Source organism: Panicum virgatum, chromosome 3N (genome assembly GCF_016808335.1).
Source record: "Panicum virgatum strain AP13 chromosome 3N, P.virgatum_v5, whole genome shotgun sequence".
Lineage (NCBI taxonomy): Eukaryota > Viridiplantae > Streptophyta > Magnoliopsida > Poales > Poaceae > Panicum > Panicum virgatum.
In genome coordinates this window covers 3,744,512-3,762,869 of record NC_053147.1, presented here as the reverse complement: position 1 = coordinate 3,762,869, position 18,358 = coordinate 3,744,512, and the positions used below count along the sequence as shown (strand labels likewise).

Here is an 18,358-nt window from a genome sequence, read left to right as displayed (position 1 = left end):
CATTTATGAAGAGTTTTTTTTAGATTACACAGTACAACTATAAACATACGAACGAAAATTCTATCTCTATGAGCATTTTTGATACATGATGTTAATTTTTGATGCATTGCATAACGCTATAAGACACATCAATCATGTCTTCTTTTCCTCGTATTGCCATATATGCAGCATGTACACATATGTAACTTCAAACATCAGGACAAATTATTGTTTCTTTCACTTTCTTATGTAGTTTTTTTTTTGCGACTACTTTCTTATGTAGTTCTGAACTTATTGTATGTTACTCCCATAATTTCAAGTTATAAGTTGTCTTGGTATTTGTAGATGCATAATTTGTGCCATGCACATAGATATACGCTATAACTGCTATGCACTTAGAAATGCAAAATGACCTATAATTCAGGAGAGAGATATACTAATATTGAATTTATACTCCTATAAATTATTCTTTGATATATGATTTTATTGGAAACCGTTCATATGGCTCCAATAACTCTTCAGCAGAGGCAAACAACTCTGATGCCGCGTGTATTTTGGCTTCATTTGTTCATCACACTTTGAATTATGATAGTTATCACAAACTACAAAAATCATCAGCACGTTAATATATGCACCCACACACACGTAAACGGTTGGTTTGCAATTGAGTAGTGTGAAGCTGGATAGAACGACATTTGTAAGTTGTAACTCAAACAGCGGCACATGTTCACTCTCCACTAATTATTGGTGGACGCTCATCGTACAATCCCCTCCAAACACACGTGCAAGGAAGAAAAGAAACCCAGCCTTCCGTCAATACCGTACCATCACCAATTCACATGCATATCTCGCTACAAGAAGAACCATCGACATGTCCTGTTATTTGTTCAAAAAGAATGTCCTGTAGTAGCAGAGTACAGGGGCGTCCCGGCCAAACCGGAGGCCCAATGCGAAATATTAAGATGGGCCCTAACAGCAATGGTGTCTAGCTTGCCAAGTGCCGTAGCCGTCTAGGAGCGTCTATGCTCTGTGGGCGTCTCACGACTCACGTCTAGCGACCGGCGTCGACACCATGACCGCCAGGTGTGAGTCCGTTCCGCCTCCACAAGGCACGAGTGTCAGTGCGCGACAGAAGACGAAGTGGCATCGGTCTTGCCTTCAATGTTAGTGATCGATTCAAGCGCCGCCGCGGTAGTCAAGTGGAAGGCCAGGTTTCGGGTAGGGATGGCAATTCCACCCGCGGATGTGGGTACCCGCGGATTTTAGACCCGACAGGTGCGGGTGCGGGTTCAATATTCCACCCGTGGATGGACCCGCACCCGCACCCACATATTGCGGGTGCGGGTGTGTGGAGGAACCGACCGACTTAAACTGGCTTAAGTGCGCTAAATTGTTGCCACAATAGTCATTTCTTGTAAACGCACTTAAAACAGCTTAAATCCGGTAGTCCGTCAAGTGTCCTCGGGACGACCCGAATCATCCACGTACAACTTGAATCTCAACCATACATAAGGATCGCTTCCATGACGAGAGAGCATCAACAACTCATGCATTTTACATAAATACTGAAAGGTACACATTATTACAAACCGGTAGTTTGAAACAAACTTAAGTGCAGGTTACACCAGTCTAGGAGTTTAAAACAAACAAGCTAGTAAGCGGTAATTTAACATAACAACTATGGCTCACACTAAGTATTTGGAGACCTTCAAATACTTAGTTCTTCAGTTAATCCTCTTCAGCAGGCGGCTGTTGCACTTTTGAAAACCCACAAAAATAAAACCCTGAGCCAAGGTACTCAGCAAGACTGACCCGACTATCCAAAATAAAATTCCAAGGAATATGAGGGTCTTTAGTGGACTGGTGTCGGTGTCCTGACCCGATGGTCCGGCACCAACTAGTGATGATGCTGTGTGTCCCTAGTCCTAGATGGTTGATGCAAGAAGCAACACAGTAACGCACGGGTTTATCCTGGTTCCGGTCGCGGGGCCGTACGTCCAGCAAAGGGGTGTGCGAGTGCACTGTACTGTCTTGCACCAGGGGTGCCTGTAGTAGGGGGTACAAGTAAGGCGAGAGAGGGAGGGAAGCTCCCAAGTCTCTGCTAGAGGAGAAGTTGATTGAGGCGAGTGCCAATATCGGGGCTCAGAAGAGCGTGTGTACTCTTGTGAGTTGTGCTAAGTGTGTAGAACAGCCCAGATAGATAAGATACAGCCCGCCTCCCCTTTTTATAGACACAAGGAGGGGCGGTGTACATGCACGGGAGGAGATCGCGGAAGTCATCGTCTTTTTCCCGAATCGCGAGGGTGCAGTGGTCGAGCACTATAGAAAGTACACTGTGGCGTATAGCGCCTGGCGTGGCAGTCGTCCTAGGCATCGTCCTTGGCCCTGCGGAGATCGCGCCGGTGTCCTGGCAGCTCCAGCGGGTGGCGTGGCGGTCCCTGTGGAGAGTACTGTCCCCCGCGTTCGACGTGGCGGCGCTCCGAGGGTCCTGCAGGCGGGGGTCCTGCCCTGGTCGAGGTCGGGGCCGCTTCCGAGGGCCGTGTCCATGCCGTTTGAGAGTTCCGCGGAGAGGAAAGTACAAGGAAAGTACGGGGATTTGGCAGCACAGTGGCTGGAGCAGTGCCGAGCACGTCTCGCACAGCGTTGCAGGTTCCCACAGTGTCGCCACAGCGCCAGGGATGGCCTAAGCAGTGATCGGAGTTGGCGGATAAGACCCTGGTTATAGCCACTGTGCGGAGTGGAGGCCTGACGCCGTCTGATCCGGGAGCTGCGGCGGAGTGGTTGGCATTTAATGCCTCCGTATGGCGGGCGGGTGAGCGGAAGGGCCTCTTGTCCTTTCCGTCGAGGGGTGGCCTCGAGCGAGACGGAGACGATCCGCTCTCACCCGAAGGTAGGCTCCCTACCCTCGAGCGAGGCGGAGTCAGTCCGCTCTCTCGAGGGTAGGCTCACTACCCTCGAGCGAAGCGAAAACGTGAGGTGTTTGTCAAGGGTCTCGGCGGGAGGCCCTCGAGCGAGGCGGAGATTGCCCCGCGGGTTTGAGGGGGCTCGGAGGGGCCGCACTATGTACATAGGCCATGGATTGGGCTTCTTTGAGTCATTTCCTTTCTTCCGGATTGGAAGGAGGCTGTAGGCCTTCGTGAGCCCGATGGCCTGGCATGTGTTTTGCATTTTAGGGGTGATTTAGTCCCCTGGTAGGGTGCCCCTAATCATGGTACCCGACAGTAGCCCTCGAGCCTTTGTAGGGATGAGCATCAGATCTGCGGCGGCTTAACCCTCCGAGGGCGTGACTCGGGCGCTGACCGTGGGTATCTTAGTCTGCCCGGCGGGGGCCCGACGGTGCTCCGGAGAGTGTTGTCGAAGGAGATTGATCCAGGGTAGGGGTTTCTCGTTGGCGAGGCTATAGGGGAGGCCACTCTGAGTTGTCTATGCAGATCATAGTCGCCTCGAGCACCATGGCGCTGCCGCTGGGGACGTCTCCGTCGTGCTGCTGAGGGCATTTGAACTGGTCTATGGATGATTTGATCCTTGAATGTGTGAAGCTTCCTCCGCGGGGGCGCGTCAGCGCACCCCCGGTTGTAGCCCCTATGGCCTTGGAGGAATGCTTGTACTCGTCCAAGGGCTATATGCGTTGCCCTGCACATTTGATTGACTGGAGTAGCTGTCCAGCGTCTTTTTCAGCCGGCCTCGGCGTTCCTTTCAGCTGGCCTCGGCATTTTTCGTGCTGGCGCAGTGACTCGTGGTCCTGTTGAACCATCTGGCAGGCGCGCACGTTAAGAGTACGGGGTTTGGATAAACACATGGCACTCCACAGTCGACGGTTGCCGATTCATTCGAGGGTGCGGCCTGAGCCGCGGCGTGCGAGCAGCCCCTGAGCCCTGGCCTGCGTGAAGGCGTTCAGGGGACCCTCGACTTTTATTACGACCCTCGTCGCCCTTCCGCAGGGAGGAGGGGTGAAGCGCACCATGCTACCCATGCCCGGACCGCGAGCTATGGCTGCTTCAGTGAGCTGTTATCGGGTGGTTCAAGTGGACGTCCGTGCCCCATTCGATAAGGGTCGGCTTGTGGTCCGTGGACCCCCATTCGATAAAGGTCGGCTTGTGGTCCGTGGACACGTCACATAAAGCGCCCGCAAAGGTTCGCTAGGCGGGGCTCGGACCCATTCGATAGGGTCCGAGGGCTCGATGCTCTCCCTCGATGGGATCCCCCTGCTAGGCACCCTCGACTGGATTTGAACACTGCATAGGACGTCTCAAACTCCGTGTTCGAGGGTAGCTTGTACGGCACATCCATGCAGTCCCTGACTCTGGCGATTTGGGGCGCCTGTCGAACCCTCGACGGGACCGACTTCGAACCCCTGATCAGTAAGGCCTCGAAATTGATTTCCTTCGACGGTAAGGAATCCCCGGGGGGAATATTTCGTAACGGTTCGCTAAAACAGTGCAGAGTCGCCGGTTGTGAGCACGAGTCTCCCGCTAGTCGTGGGCGACGTGGCCTAGTACGCGCGGGTTGTGCGGGCGTGCCTTTTCAGGCGGCTGCCTTGGGTAGGCGGAGAGGCGTGGGCGGCGGCTGGTGGATGGGATGGTGCTAAAGTCCCGCCGCGCCCGTCGGTCACTGCGCTGTAATTATTGCCAAGTGCGCGCGTGGGGGACTCTGCGGTCTTGGGGCCCAGCTGTCGGCGATAGCAAAATCTACCACATTCAATGCGGTGGATTCGGGCTACGGCGGCGAATCCGCCCGTCTTGATGGATAAAAGCGGGGAAGGGGGTATCGTCTGGGCTCACCTGGCCATCTTGCCTTCATCTCCCCTGCCTTCTCTGCCTCCCCTGCATCCAGAGCCCAGAGCCGAGAGCGAGAGGAGGAAGAAGAAGGAGAGAGCGAGAGCGCACCTTAGCCATTGTTGACGCTCCTTAGCGCCCCAATTTGTATACCGCAAGCGCACGGTTCGTGTAGCTTTTTCCTTAGAGTATTCCCCAAAGGTTTATCAATCCGTGGATCGACAAAGAACTACCTAAGGTTTTCCATCTAATCTAATGGATCTATCCTAACATGAAGCATTGATTGCATATAAAGGGTAAACCTTTAATAGATATGAGTGATATATAAAGGTTGATCTCATCCATGAATATAGGCTTAATCATAGCAAAACCAAAGATATGACTAGGCCTATCGTCATCTAGTTGTAGTTCAAGCTAACGAGCGGATAAATCATGCATCTCAATCAAAAGCATCTTTAAACTCAAAATCTCCAATCCGATCCCTCGATACCCCACCTACTAAGTGGCAACGGCCTGTCACGACGCCACCCCTTTCAACAAGATACCCTGAAGCAAGTCGAACCCCCTTTGGTAGTTCCGCCATGAACCTCTAGCCACCATGACTACAAGATCATGCTAAGCGATCTATCTCGATAATAGATCTAAGATGAAGCAAACCCAAAGAGAAGAACGAAATCGAAAGAGAGAACATGATCGCTAATAGATTCGGAAGACATGATTATCATTACTCACATAATAGATTCGTTTGGATCATCACCACCATGTGCACACCATCGATGAATCCAACTAGCTCTTGAACTCCGCCATGGCACAACCACGCAGGGAGGCCACGGCGGCTAGGGTCGGCCTAAGCCATCTCCTAGACAACTTCGAAGACTTGCGGCGGCCGTCGTCTCCCTCCGGTCTTGGCCCTAGGTTTTCGTCGAGTTCTGGGTGGATGGATGCTTCGAGTTGAATAAGGTGCGAGCTATTTATAAGCCGAGGAAGCCACCGGTCGAAGGGGAGGTCGAACCGACCTAAAAAAGGGCTAGGCCGGCCGGCCCAATGGGCCTAGGCCAGCCGGCCTGGCTCATTCCTTCGCCGTCTCGTGTCCTCCTTTCGCGTGCAGACTCCTCGCATCTTCTAGAGTTTATGTCCTTCACGATTGCACCCCTTTTGACGTCGTTATCTTGGAGATATCTTCGAGGAAAGGATAGGATAGGGAATCCTTCCTTAAATCTTCATTTGCTTTGCTTAATCCCGAAGTATCTTGATCTCATCTTCGTGGGCTTGGTCCTTTGGGCTCTCTTGGAGGATGGATGTGCATGAATGGGCTTCGAATCAACATGGGCTTTGGTCCTCCCTTTAGGCTTTGGCCTTCGTCTTTCTCCGTGTTAGCGCTCGATCACGGGCCTCGTCATTTTATGCTCCAAAATAGGCCAAAAACCTGCAGAAACGAAGTTCCTCCAAAATATATGTGCAAGTGTGAAAATGACCAATAATTAGGCCGGGGTTAGGACAGTTAGTGATTTTGATATCAAATTCATGCCATTATCAAGGATAAACAAGGGATAAAAGGGGTACTTAAGGAGCACCAATAGCCATCGTAGAGCTTGCTTCCCTGCATTCTCCGGCGGTTCGAAGCGATGTTGGATGTCCAGGAGCCGTTGCCGTGGGGGAAGTCCACCGCCACCGCGGCAGTTTTGGAGCAGCTGGTCGTAGAGAGGCTGCTTCCGGTGAACAACAACTCAGAGCGGCCGGCGTGGATTCCCCCGCGGCCGGAGGAGACCGAGCCGAATCCCCCTGACGGCTACGTCGTGAGCCTCGTGCGGCTCCACGAGCGGGGATTCAGCGTCCCCGTCGGTAGATTCATGCGGGTGTTGTGCAACTACTACGGAGTAGAGTTGCACAACTTCGGCTACAACTCCATCTCGTAGGCAGCGGTCTTTGTCGCCTTCTGCGAGGGTTACCTGCGGATCGAGGCGCACTGGAATCTATGGACGTGCGGGGCCAGCGAAAGAGGTTTGCCCGCGCCGGCGGTCTGATGCTCCACTTACGAACAACGCCGGGTGGTCCCGGGGGTGGTTTTATCTGCGCAACTATGGCAACCGGCTTCCGGCGTTCACCAACAAGGTGCTCCGGGAGAGGCCAGAGAAGTGGGACTGGGGGGTGTCGCCCCAGAGCAAGCAGGCCAAGCTCAAAGTGCTAACCAACGCACTGCAGCGCCTGACAAGGAAGGGACTAACGGCGGCCGCCGTCATCGCAAATTTTCATCGGCAGAGGGTGATTCCTCTCACGGAGAGGAACCTACCAATCTTCGACCTCACCCCCGAGGCCCCGTACGCGGGGTCGAGGACGTCAAACGTGCTGCTCCCCCATGACGTCGCTGCCCGGAGAGCGAAGAGTGTGGTGGCGGAGTTCCCCGACAACCCAGACGATCTCTAGGAGATCAAGATGCGCCCCGAGGCGGGGTACATTTATGTGGTGAGTTTAAGTTTTAATTCATTGTCGATTTGTGCCACTCCTCTCCCCACTCCTTGATCCTAACTTGATCGCGTTTGCAGGGGGTGAGCCACAAGGGTCATGTTTCGAAGCCCCCAGTCCCGGAGGAACCCGAAGCCAACCGCCTGCATGGAGAGGCGGTGAAGAAGAAGAAGGATGCGGCGAAAGATGCCGCCACCAGGAAGAGGGAGAGGAAGGAGATGCACGCTAGAGAGTGCAAGATTGCGGAAGCGGAGGGTGCTCCGCGGCCCGCCACGCTTGAGACCACCGAGGAGGAGGACTCCTCGGATGTGGAGCTCAATTTCTCGGATGACGACGAGGTGGCGACGGGCGTGGGTTCCCCGCCGGTCTATCGAGGGGCTGGCGGCGAGGGCTCAACGGTGATGCTAGGCAAGGCGACGCTTGCATTGGGATCGTTGGTGGATCCGCCCCCGGCGAGGGCGGAGCAGAGGTCGCCCACGCCGGCAGCGGGTCAGAGGTTGCCCGCGTCGACAGCAGGCAGGAGGTCGTCCACGCCCGTGACAGGGCAGAGGTCGCCCCCGCCTGCGACGGGTAGGAGGACATCCGCACCTACGGTGTCGACGGGCGGCAGAGGGTCCGCGGCGAGTGCGGAGACGCCCGTGCAGACGGCCTCCAAGCGCCAGGCCGACCCGAGGGCGGTGCCCTTGGGTCAGTCTTCGGGAGGTGTCAATGTGCCACGGGCCGGAGGAGCAGCATGGGCAAGCGCAGCATGAGCGCTCAATCGAAGTAAGCGATCTCAGTTTTGTTTTTGTTTTTACTCGACCCTCCAATTCTGCTGACTTCAATGTTTCTTCCCCGATTGCCCGTCTGCAGGGCCACCTCCACCGGGGCGCACGCGACGCCGCACACGGCACCGCAGCCCCCGATCGGAGTGGACCCGGTCTTAGAGACGGGGGCTGAAAAGCTCTAAGAAGCGGTGGCTCGGGGACCCTAGAGGCCCAACTTGCCGGAGCACTGGAGAGTGGGGGCGACGCCGGCCAGAGCGGCATTATAACGGCCGCTCGAGCTGACGCCGAGGAGGAGGCCGGCCGGGGCGGCGCGGGTGATGCCGCACGGCTGGGCGCCGAAGTCGAGGCCGGTCGGGGCGACGCGGATAGCGCCGCCCAGCCGGTCGCAGGAGGAGGAGCTGGTGGGGGCACGCAGGAGCGCCCCGCCAGCCAAAGAGAGGTGGAGACCCTCGTCCCCGAGCCCCCGAGGGCTGGGGTCGAGGGTGCCATGGAAAAGGAGTCGGCTCTAAGGGCATCGGCAGTGGAGGAGACCCGCATCCCAGAGCCCGCGAGGGCCGGGGACGAGGGTGCCGCTACGGCGACGATGGAGCGAGGAGCGCCGGATGTGGTGCCGTTGGTGGAGCTGCCGCAGAGCGGCGAGGAGTACGTGGGCTCGGGGGACATCAACCCCGCTGCTGCTGCCAATGCCGCCGACCAAGTCTTCAAGTTCGTTGTGGCCTCCGAGGAGGTCCTCGGCACACAGATGTACGAGGAGCTCGGTAGTGACGATTCAAGTAATGTAAGTGTTCTATTCGTCCACTTTCGATATTGCGAGTTTGCTTTCCTCTCATGTCTCTTCACACGCCTCCCAATTTACAGCAACTGTTGTCCATGTCGAGGGAGAAGAATGAGAAGCTGACGTGGCTGCACTCCAGGGTGCACTGGCTTGGCTCGCACAATGACACCCTGGTCACGCGACTGGAGGAGGCCAACGCACGAACTGACCAAGAGACATCCCTGGAGGCGCGCATCCACGAGCTGGAGCAGGAGCTGACCCGAGCCACCAGTGAGCGCGACACCCAGCGAGCCGCAGCTGACCAGAAGGCCCAGGAGGCCGAGGCACGTGAGGCCGAGCTGCGGCAAGCCAGAGCCGCGCTCGAGCAGAATGAGCAAGACCTCGAAACAAAGGAGGCCGAGCTCCAACGCAAGGAGACCGAGCTCCAACATGAGAGGGCGACTGTCGCCACGCTCATCGGGACTCTCGAGGAAAAGGGCAAAGCCCTCGAGGAAAAGGTCATGGCCTTCCAGAACACGGAGGCTGCTGTTGGCGCTCCTTAAGTACCCATTTTATTATATAATTATGAGTGGTTTTGGTAATTTCTTCGGGATGATTCATGTACTAACCCGCCACTTGGCACCCGAACTTGACCATTTTCGATTTTGTCTTGGATTTTGGAGCATGTTGCATTTTGGCAGGAAATTGGACATTTTGGATCACAACTGGGCTAAGATGAAGAATAAGGAGAAGAGCCCACACGCGAAAGATGGAGCCGAAAGGGGCCACAAGGAGCCCAGGCCGGCTGGCCTAGAGCATTTAAGCCAGCCGGCCTAGCCCATTCCAGGGCCCAATCGGCCTCAACTTTCTTCAGCGCGAAGTACTCGTCAACCCTAGCCGGTGTTTTACCAAAACCATCGACCAGAGCCACCTATATATGCCCCGAAGCCGCCGTCAAGAAAGGGAGAGCATCCAGAGACGATTTCGAGAGATCCATTCGAGTTAGACACAAGTGAAAGGCGACACCGGAGGCCTCATCGTCCCTCGGCGCCACTGCAAGTTGGAGGACAGCAAGGGATCCATCCCTTGCCGGAGATTTCCTCACCATGATCGACTACGCTTCGCCTAGCTTCATGAGGTAAAGTCCTCGTTTGTTCATGGGGTTGTAAGGAGATCTTGAGTTGTAATTGCTGAATCCTTTATGAGATTGATCTATCATGATTCTTGTTCATGATGTTTTGATGCTTAATAGGTCGCGACTTGGCTTTGGGTTTGCTTTGCTCTTGCATGGTTTACTTAGATTACATCAACTATCGTGTTCTTGTTGTTCGTTACCGATTATCCTCGTGTAGTGACAGTATGCGGGAGGGAAAGGTTTTGATCTTGGAACACACCTTTGGTAGATTAGATCCGTTCTTTGTTGCTCGGCGATTACATCTCTAGTGATCCTAGACCCTATGGACAAATGCTCTTCATATCTTGTGCACACACCAATCATTGCTCACTAGTCTAGATTAGATTAGATTGGTTAGATTAGATCTATTTCACACTCAATCACTCAATATAGATCTTTTACCAACGTCATTAGAGATTAGTTAAGCATAGTAGAACGCTTGTTCCATGGATTGATAAACCTCGGGGGAATACTCTAAGGGAAAAGCTACACGATCCGTGCACTTGCGGTACGTAAATTGGGGCTCTAAGGAGCGTCAACAAGCTTTTCTGGCGCCGTTGCCGGGGAACAAGCAATTTTGCTACGTTTAACTTTGTATTAATTTTGTTGGTTACTAACACCTAACATTTTCCCTAGAAAATTTTTGTTTTTGTTTTTGTTGTGATTGTCTAGATGGCCCTTCTCATTCAACACGTGGAGGAAGGAGAAAAATCACTAAGGGATTATGCAAGTCCGCGATCGGAGGACTTCGACATGCAAAAATCAGATTCGGTGTTGCAAGCCACCGAGTACGAGATCAAGCCTCAAATCATCAAGATGGCGGCGGCAAACCTTTAGAGGAGATTAGACGGACAACCCATATAGACATATCAAGTGGTTCACAATGCTATGCAACACGGTACAACAAGACAGAGTTCCGCTAGCTTGGTTTAGATGGAATCTCTTCCCATACTCACTTGCGGAAGAAGCGAGAAGATGGTTTGCACTTGCATCCTTAGAGGTAAAAGAAAATTGGGATGACTTGATGAAGAAATTTTGCGAGCGGTTCTTTCCGTTAAGCAAGGTTCAACATATTCGGAAGCAAGTGATCAACTTCGCGCAAGGAGAAAAAGAAGGGATAGTTCAAGCATAGGATAGATTCAATGGATAGATTGAACAAGGACCGAAGCTCGGATTTTACGGTGATGTACTCTTGCATACCTTTTATTTTTCCCTAACCCCCCGAGTGCATGCAATTTGTTCAAATGTGTGCAGGAGGAGATCTCATGGAGAAAATACTCACGGAAGCCGCCCAACTCCTACAAAAAATAAGCCAGGGTGTGGCCATGCGAAGAGATTGGGAAAAACGATGTTCGGCAAGCTCCGAGGAAGAATCTCAAGTGCAGGTGCTTGCTGAAATTTTCAGAAAAGATACATCGGAAGTGAGGGAAGAACAACCGAAGATGGGAAAGTCATAGAGACAAACCACGATGAAGAAGCATCGATCCGGAGTGCAACGAAAGATGACTCGGAAAAGAAAGGAAGAACCTTGGGCACCGCCAAATCGCTAAGGGAATTCGAGCAAATGAATTGGATATCAATTGACTTCGGAAGATTGTTCGACAAAGCAAGACCGCATCCAAATCAACGAGGAATGGCGAAGGTGATAGCGGAAGACTTTCCGCCGGATAATCACACGGGATATACATTTGGCAAGGAATCGGCCGGTGATATTATTCGGAAACTTTTTGAAGAAAAAGAGGAGGATATTGACTTGGACGAAGTGCTGGAGGTCAAAAGGATCATGGGAGTGAAATCGGAATCATCACCCTACACGCACATAGCCCAAGTATATGCGATTGGAAGCAATCAAGGCGAAGGTAATCCATCACCCACACCTCGTGTTGATTGCATGATAAACGGAGTAAAATGTTGCAATGTTCTATGTGATGTTGGCGCCCATGTTAGTGTGATGAGTTCCAAGGTTTATGTTGGGATTTTTAACGAAACACCGAACCTAGATGCTACAATCATTAAATTGATCATGGGAGATGGTAGATTAATCAAACCGCTAGGAGTGCTTAGAAATCTAAATGTTGCTATAGCGGGTAAAGATATTCCTACCGACTTTTTTGTGATTAATGCTAGTGATGATGAACATGAAAGCATAATCCTTGGAAAACCCTTTCTCAAATTAGTAAATGCTATTCTAGATGTTGGAAAAGGGATTGTCACTTTTGATCTAGATGGAGAGAAGCACACTTTCAAATTTCATTCAAAACCGTCTCGTGCTTCACCTCTACCTCTTGATAACGAAGGGGTAGAGAGCATTCGTTTCATTGATTCCTTCAGGGATCCTCTCCAACGCGCTTTGGAGAATGGGGACGCTCAAGATGATCAAGATGGAGAACTAGTGAAAACAATGGAAGTGTTGAAGCCGCAACACGGGAATTTGGAGGATGAAAAATTTGAAGACATTGGAGAGTTATATAAAAAAGAGGATGGTGCGCCCGATGTTGAGATGAAGCCGCTCCCCAAAGGATTGAAATATGAATTCTTGGGAGATGACAAGACTTTCCCGGTGATTGTTAGCGACGAATTAAGCCCGGAAGAGACGGAGAAGTTGCTGAATTTATTGAAGAAGCACAAAAAGGTGATCGGCTACTCGATTAATGACTTGAAAGGTATTAGCCCCGCTTTTTGCACACTTCGTATACAACTCGAGGAGCAATACAAGCCGGTCGTAGAGCATCGAAGAAGGTTGAGCCATACTATGCGTGATGTGGTGAAGGAGGTTATCAAATTGTTGAATGCCGGAACAATATACCCCGTGCCACATAGTGAATGGGTAAGCCCCGTGCATTGTGTTCCAAAGAAAGGAGGACTCACGGTTGTGAAAAAGGAGAAGGAGCAATTGATACCGCAAAGAACCATCACGGGATGGAGGATGTGCATTGATTATAGAAAATTGAATAAGGCAACGAGGAAGGATCATTTTCCACTACCATTCATTGACGAGATGCTAGAAAGGTTGGCAAAGCATTCACACTATTGTTACCTTGATGGATACTCGGGATTCTTCCAAATACCTATCCATCCGGATGATCAATATAAGACCACATTACTTGCCCGTATGGAACTTTTGCATATCGGAGGATGCCTTTTGGATTGTGCATTGCGCCCGCTTTTTTTCAAAGGTGCATGATGGCTATATTTTCATATTTCATAGAAGAGATTATGGAGGTATTCATGGATGATTTCTCGGTGCATGGTACTAGCTTTGAAAATTGCTTAGCAAATTTGGAGAAAGTTCTTAAAAGATGTGGAGAGGTTGATCTTGTGCTTAATTGGGAGAAGTGTCATTTCATGGTGAAAGAAGGAATTGTTCTCGGTCATCTTATCTCCGAGAGAGGGATAGAGGTGGACAAAGCAAAGATAGAAACCGTGGAGAAATTGCCACCACCTACGGATATCAAATCTTTGAGGAGCTTCCTCGGTCATGCCGGATTCTATAGAAGGTTCATAAAGGATTTTTCAAAAATCACCAAGCCATTGACACAACTTCTCCAAAAAGATGTGGAATACACCTTCGATAGTAATTGTCCTCACGCCTTTCGAACACTCAAGCAAACTCTCAAAAGTGCTCCTATCATGCAACCTCCGGATTGGAATCTACCTTTTGTAATCATGTGTGATGCAAGCGACTACGCCGTAGGAGCCGTTCTTGGATAAAGAAAAGAGGGGAAGGTAAATGCTATGTACTACGCAAGCAAGACTCTCAATGAAGCCCAAGTTAATTATGCAACAACGGAGAAAGAATTGCTTGCCGTGGTATTCGCCTTCGAAAAATTCAGATCATACATAGTAAATTCAAAGGTGATAGTTTATAACGACCATGCGGCAATCAAGTATCTCTTGTCCAAGAAAGATGCTAAGCCACGCTTGATTCGATGGATCCTATTGCTACCAGAATTCGATGTGGAGATAAGGGACAAGAAATGGGCGGAAAATGTTGTGGCCGACCACCTATCAAGGATGTACCATGGAGATGATGGAAAAGAACCTATCAAGGACCAAATGAGAGATGATTACCTATATAGAATTCTCGACAAAAATGGTTGGATGAATGATATAATAAGGGCAATAAAAGGGATGCCCTTAGATCACTTGGAAAAGAATGCAAAGAAAAGAGTGATCGCGGAAAGAAGAAAATACTATTGGGATCCACCATACTTATATAGATATGGAGAAGATGGAGTCCTAAGAAGATGCATACCGAGGGAGGAACGTGAAGAAGTTCTAAGAAAGTGTCACTCGTCGGGATATGGAGGACATTATGGGCACTTTAGAACTCAAGCTAAGGTATGGGCTAGTGGATTCTATTGGCCCGAGATGCATGAAGACGCGAAAAGATTTGTTTCGACTTGTCCGGAATGCCAAAGGACGGGGAATATCTCGCAAAAGAATGCCATGCCGTTGAACTACAACATGCAAATAGATCTATTTGATGTTTGGGGAATCGATTTCATGGGACCATTCGTGAACTCACATGGGTTTGAGCATATATTGGTGATGGTGGACTATGTTTCAAAGTGGGTTGAAGCTATGCCATGTCGGAAGGCATCAACGGAGGAGTCCTCACACATGATTAAATCGGTAATCTTCCCTCGATATGGTGTCCCGAGAATCTTGATAAGCGATGGAGGAACACACTTCACGGGCAAAGACTTTGGTAAATGCTTGAAGAAATTGGGAATTGAACATAGAGTGTCCACAGCTTATCACTCCCAAACAAACAGACAAGCGGAAACTTCAAACAAGCAATTGAAGGATATTTTAAAGAAGACTGTGACAAAAGGAGGAAAAGATTGGTCGAAGAGACTAGATGATGCACTATGGGCATATCGTATGGCACACAAAACCCCGATTGGTATGACTCCTTATCAATTTGTTTATGGAAAAACATGCCACTTGCCGGTTGAGCTAGAACATAAGGCGTATTGGGCGATGAAGGAGATGAACTTTGATGCGGAAGCCGCTGGAATTAAAAGGAGAATCCAAATAAGCGAATTGGAGGAGTTAAGATTGAAAGCGTACAATAGTGCAACAATTTATAAAGAAAGGATGAAGAGATGGTACGACAAGCGATTACAAAACAAGGAATTCAAAGAAGCAGACAAGGTCCTACTCTACACTTCAAGGTTCAAACTCTTTGGCAAAGGAAAATTGCAAAGCAAATGGGACGGACCATACGTCATACACTCGGTTTCACCTACGGGAGCGGTGACAATTATGGATGCGAAAGGCGACCAATATGTGGTGAACGGACAGCGACTAAAGGTATTCTTGGAGCCCGACATCGTGCCCCTTCATTGCATCGACATATACACCATGGATGAGGAACCAGAACGTCAAGCCTAACGACATTAAGCAAGATAAGTTTGTAAATATTCTTTTTTAGATTTTATTTTCATAGTTTTATTTTTATTCTGGACGAACTTTGAGTAAAACATAGGTTTAGAATTTGTTGGTGGGCACCTCGGAAAAAGTTGGAGTCCAGGGGGCCGAAAAACCCCCTGGGCCGGCCGGCCCAACACCCCTAGGCCGGCCGGCCTGAGCTCTCTCGTGCACGTCTCGGTCTCGATTTTTGGTAGGTACGAGATAAGAAATTTTAAACCCGTGCCTTATAGATTTCGCATGCCAAAAACACAGAGATATTGGACTTCTCGTCCAAGTCTTTTCAGGACTTAAATAGAGGCGCGGTTTAGATCAATTCTCTCATTCTTTTCAATCTACACCACCACCTCGTGAGAGACGTCGACAATAGCCGTTCCAGCGAGCGCAAGAGCCATGATTACAGTGATGGAGATCAAGGAGGGGGGGGCATGGCGCACGACACCCCCACGCTAAACCAGTAGATGCCTAGCTCCACCTCGGCAACCGGTGCGCCGCCCCTCCTTGTCGATGCAAAGCGATGTGAAGCGAAGCTCCCTCCGAAGAAATCTAATACCCAAGCACGGATGAGCGTCGGAGGGAAGGGCCCTCTGTGGTGCAAGGAGAAGCTAGCTCAAGCCCAAAGGGTGGTCGTCGTCATTAGCGACGAGAACGAGGACGAGGGCGAGAAGCGACAAGACAATGAGCCACCCACACCTAGGCATTCCTTGCGCCTTCTAGGAGTTAAAAGGAAAAACTACATCGAGTACACCCCGGAGCCGAAGGACTATGCGGGGGACAGCGATTAGGAGAGCTACATGAGCCCCGGTTCATGGGGCGCCGCCGGTCGTGACTACGATGATGATTGGCCGGGGTGGGCCGAAGAGGAGAGAAGGGAGGATGACGACCCCTCCAGAGGTGACCGCGGTAAGGGAAAGAAGAAGGACGACGACGAGCCCGAGGACGACGGTCCCAACTGCGACGGCCATCACTTCGGGTGCTGTTTCAAGAGCCGCAATGAAATCACGGATCTCTATGCCACCACGATAGGTGTCACGATCAAATCGTGGCAATGGATCGCAGGATGAACGACATCGAGCGCTTGGCCGAAAGAGATTACAACTTCCTTCTCCGCAACATAAGGAAGTTATTCGGGATGGTCGGAGATCTACGAAAGCAAGGAGGAGGAGGGCGCCCTAGATGCAATTGCCCTAGGTGCCGTTGAGAACACCGACGAGCATCACACCTGTCCTTTATATCATTGCGACGAGGGCGCCGCATAATCTAACCATGGGGGAGAGGTGTGACGGCTCATAGATTGAATTTTGTTAGTCTTTGTTTAGTCGAAAGTTCATCGTGTGCAAGTCTTTAATTTCGTTTGTGTGAGAGTGAGTCTTAAATTAGTGTTGAGTCATGAAAACGAAATAAAAAGAGTCTTTGTTTTTTTTGTTAAATTATTGGATCGTGCAATTTTATATATGCATGCAGTTTTACTTTATTTTCTTTAAAGCAATTGTTCATGAGCGTTGTCATGGAAATTAATTCTTATTTGTGGAGCTTAGTAAATTATTCATCCATGTTAATACCCACACTTGAGCTTTGATCTAGCGCTTGGTTTTGATTACGCTTGCGAGTAAGGCATGATTTGGAGGACTTTAATTTCATAAAAATAATAAAACCCCTACAAACATAAGGTTGATCAAGTTCAAGTGTGGGTATATTCGTTCCACCATAAGCATTGGATGTGCATTGAGTTGAGTTAGGATTTCTTTCTCTTGGGAGTTTTAATTTCGAGCAATGATCATGTCCGTATTTTTCATCTCTGAATTGCTAGCCCCTGTAAATATTCGGTAATGAGAATTCCTCATTGGAACAACTCATGAGATCTACCGGATTCCAAAACCCGAACCCGAGATTATCTTGTTTATTATCCTTTTCCTTGACCACAACCCAATTATGAGGATATGTTTTGTTCCTGCGCATGAGTTGTATAAAAAATAATTTTGGGATGAAGAAAGGAAGGAGTACTAGAAAGACAGACCGAAGCCGAGATGGGAAAGCCCCAGGCCGGCCGGCCTACACCCCTTGAGCCGGCCAGCCTAGGCCCCTCTGGCCTCAGCTCGGGCTCCAAAAATTCAGGGAGCCACTTCGGAGATTTGCCTATCTATGTTTTATAGAAAGTGTCCTATGAAAAGGTTCGGAAAAGAGAAAGAAAATTCGGGAGAAAGAAAGGAAAAAATGTATGAGAAGAGAAGAAAAGAATAAATGAAGGGATTCTATGGTTAGAGAAGTGCAAAGAGATATCACCTTGTTGTATGAGAACAATATCCTCAATTCCAACCATGTGCAATCCGACAACGAGGACGACGCTTGTGCCTTGAAGTCAATATTTTTGTATGCCTTTGCACATGTCCACCATTCTAAATCTTCTTACCCTTGAACCCCTTACATTATGGAGAAACTCTCTTGATCATTGGCTCGGAAGGTAAGCAATCATTAGAAGGTTTTCTTAATTTGACAATATATGTATATACTTTGCTAGCCTCACCTATAGCCCCACTTTATACTTGACAGACTTTTGGGAGATGAGAGTTTGCAAATAATAATAGGATAGCCACTTATTTCGAGAGACATGAAAGGACTTGTGCAAGGATTTTTGGTCTAACCTTTGTTGCAGGGTATTTTGCTTCTAAAAACTAAAAGAAAAAAAACCCTCCGAGGATGGCAAGAAAAGCAAGTGTTGTCAATATTCAAGTTGCCGGCTAAAGGTAAGAGTCATGGAGTAATATTGGATGAGTTTTTAAACGCCCATTATATGATTACCCTCGCTGCTCCTCTGACCTTTGTTTGAAGAAATATTGTTAGACTTGTTTGCATAAGTAAATTTTGCAGTTTGAGAACTCTCGAGCAACCCATGGAAGGACTTGATGATTTGATTTGCTCGAGGACGAGCAAAAGCTAAGCATGGGGGGAATGTTGGCGCTCCTTAAGTACCCATTTTATTATATAATTAGGAGTGGTTTTGGTAACTTCT

The 18,358-nt window shown here is 49.8% G+C and overlaps 1 protein-coding gene across 1 annotated transcript; it reads left to right on the top strand.

Moving 5' to 3' along the window:
- Positions 1–7,187: 7,187 nt before the first annotated feature.
- LOC120667152 (circumsporozoite protein-like) lies at positions 7,188–7,969 on the top strand. The gene is made up of 2 exons (XM_039947199.1): positions 7,188–7,217; positions 7,298–7,969. Exons 1-2 carry the CDS (start codon positions 7,188–7,190, stop codon positions 7,967–7,969), a joined length of 702 nt encoding a protein of 233 aa, XP_039803133.1.
- The last annotated feature ends 10,389 nt before the right edge of the window (positions 7,970–18,358 follow it).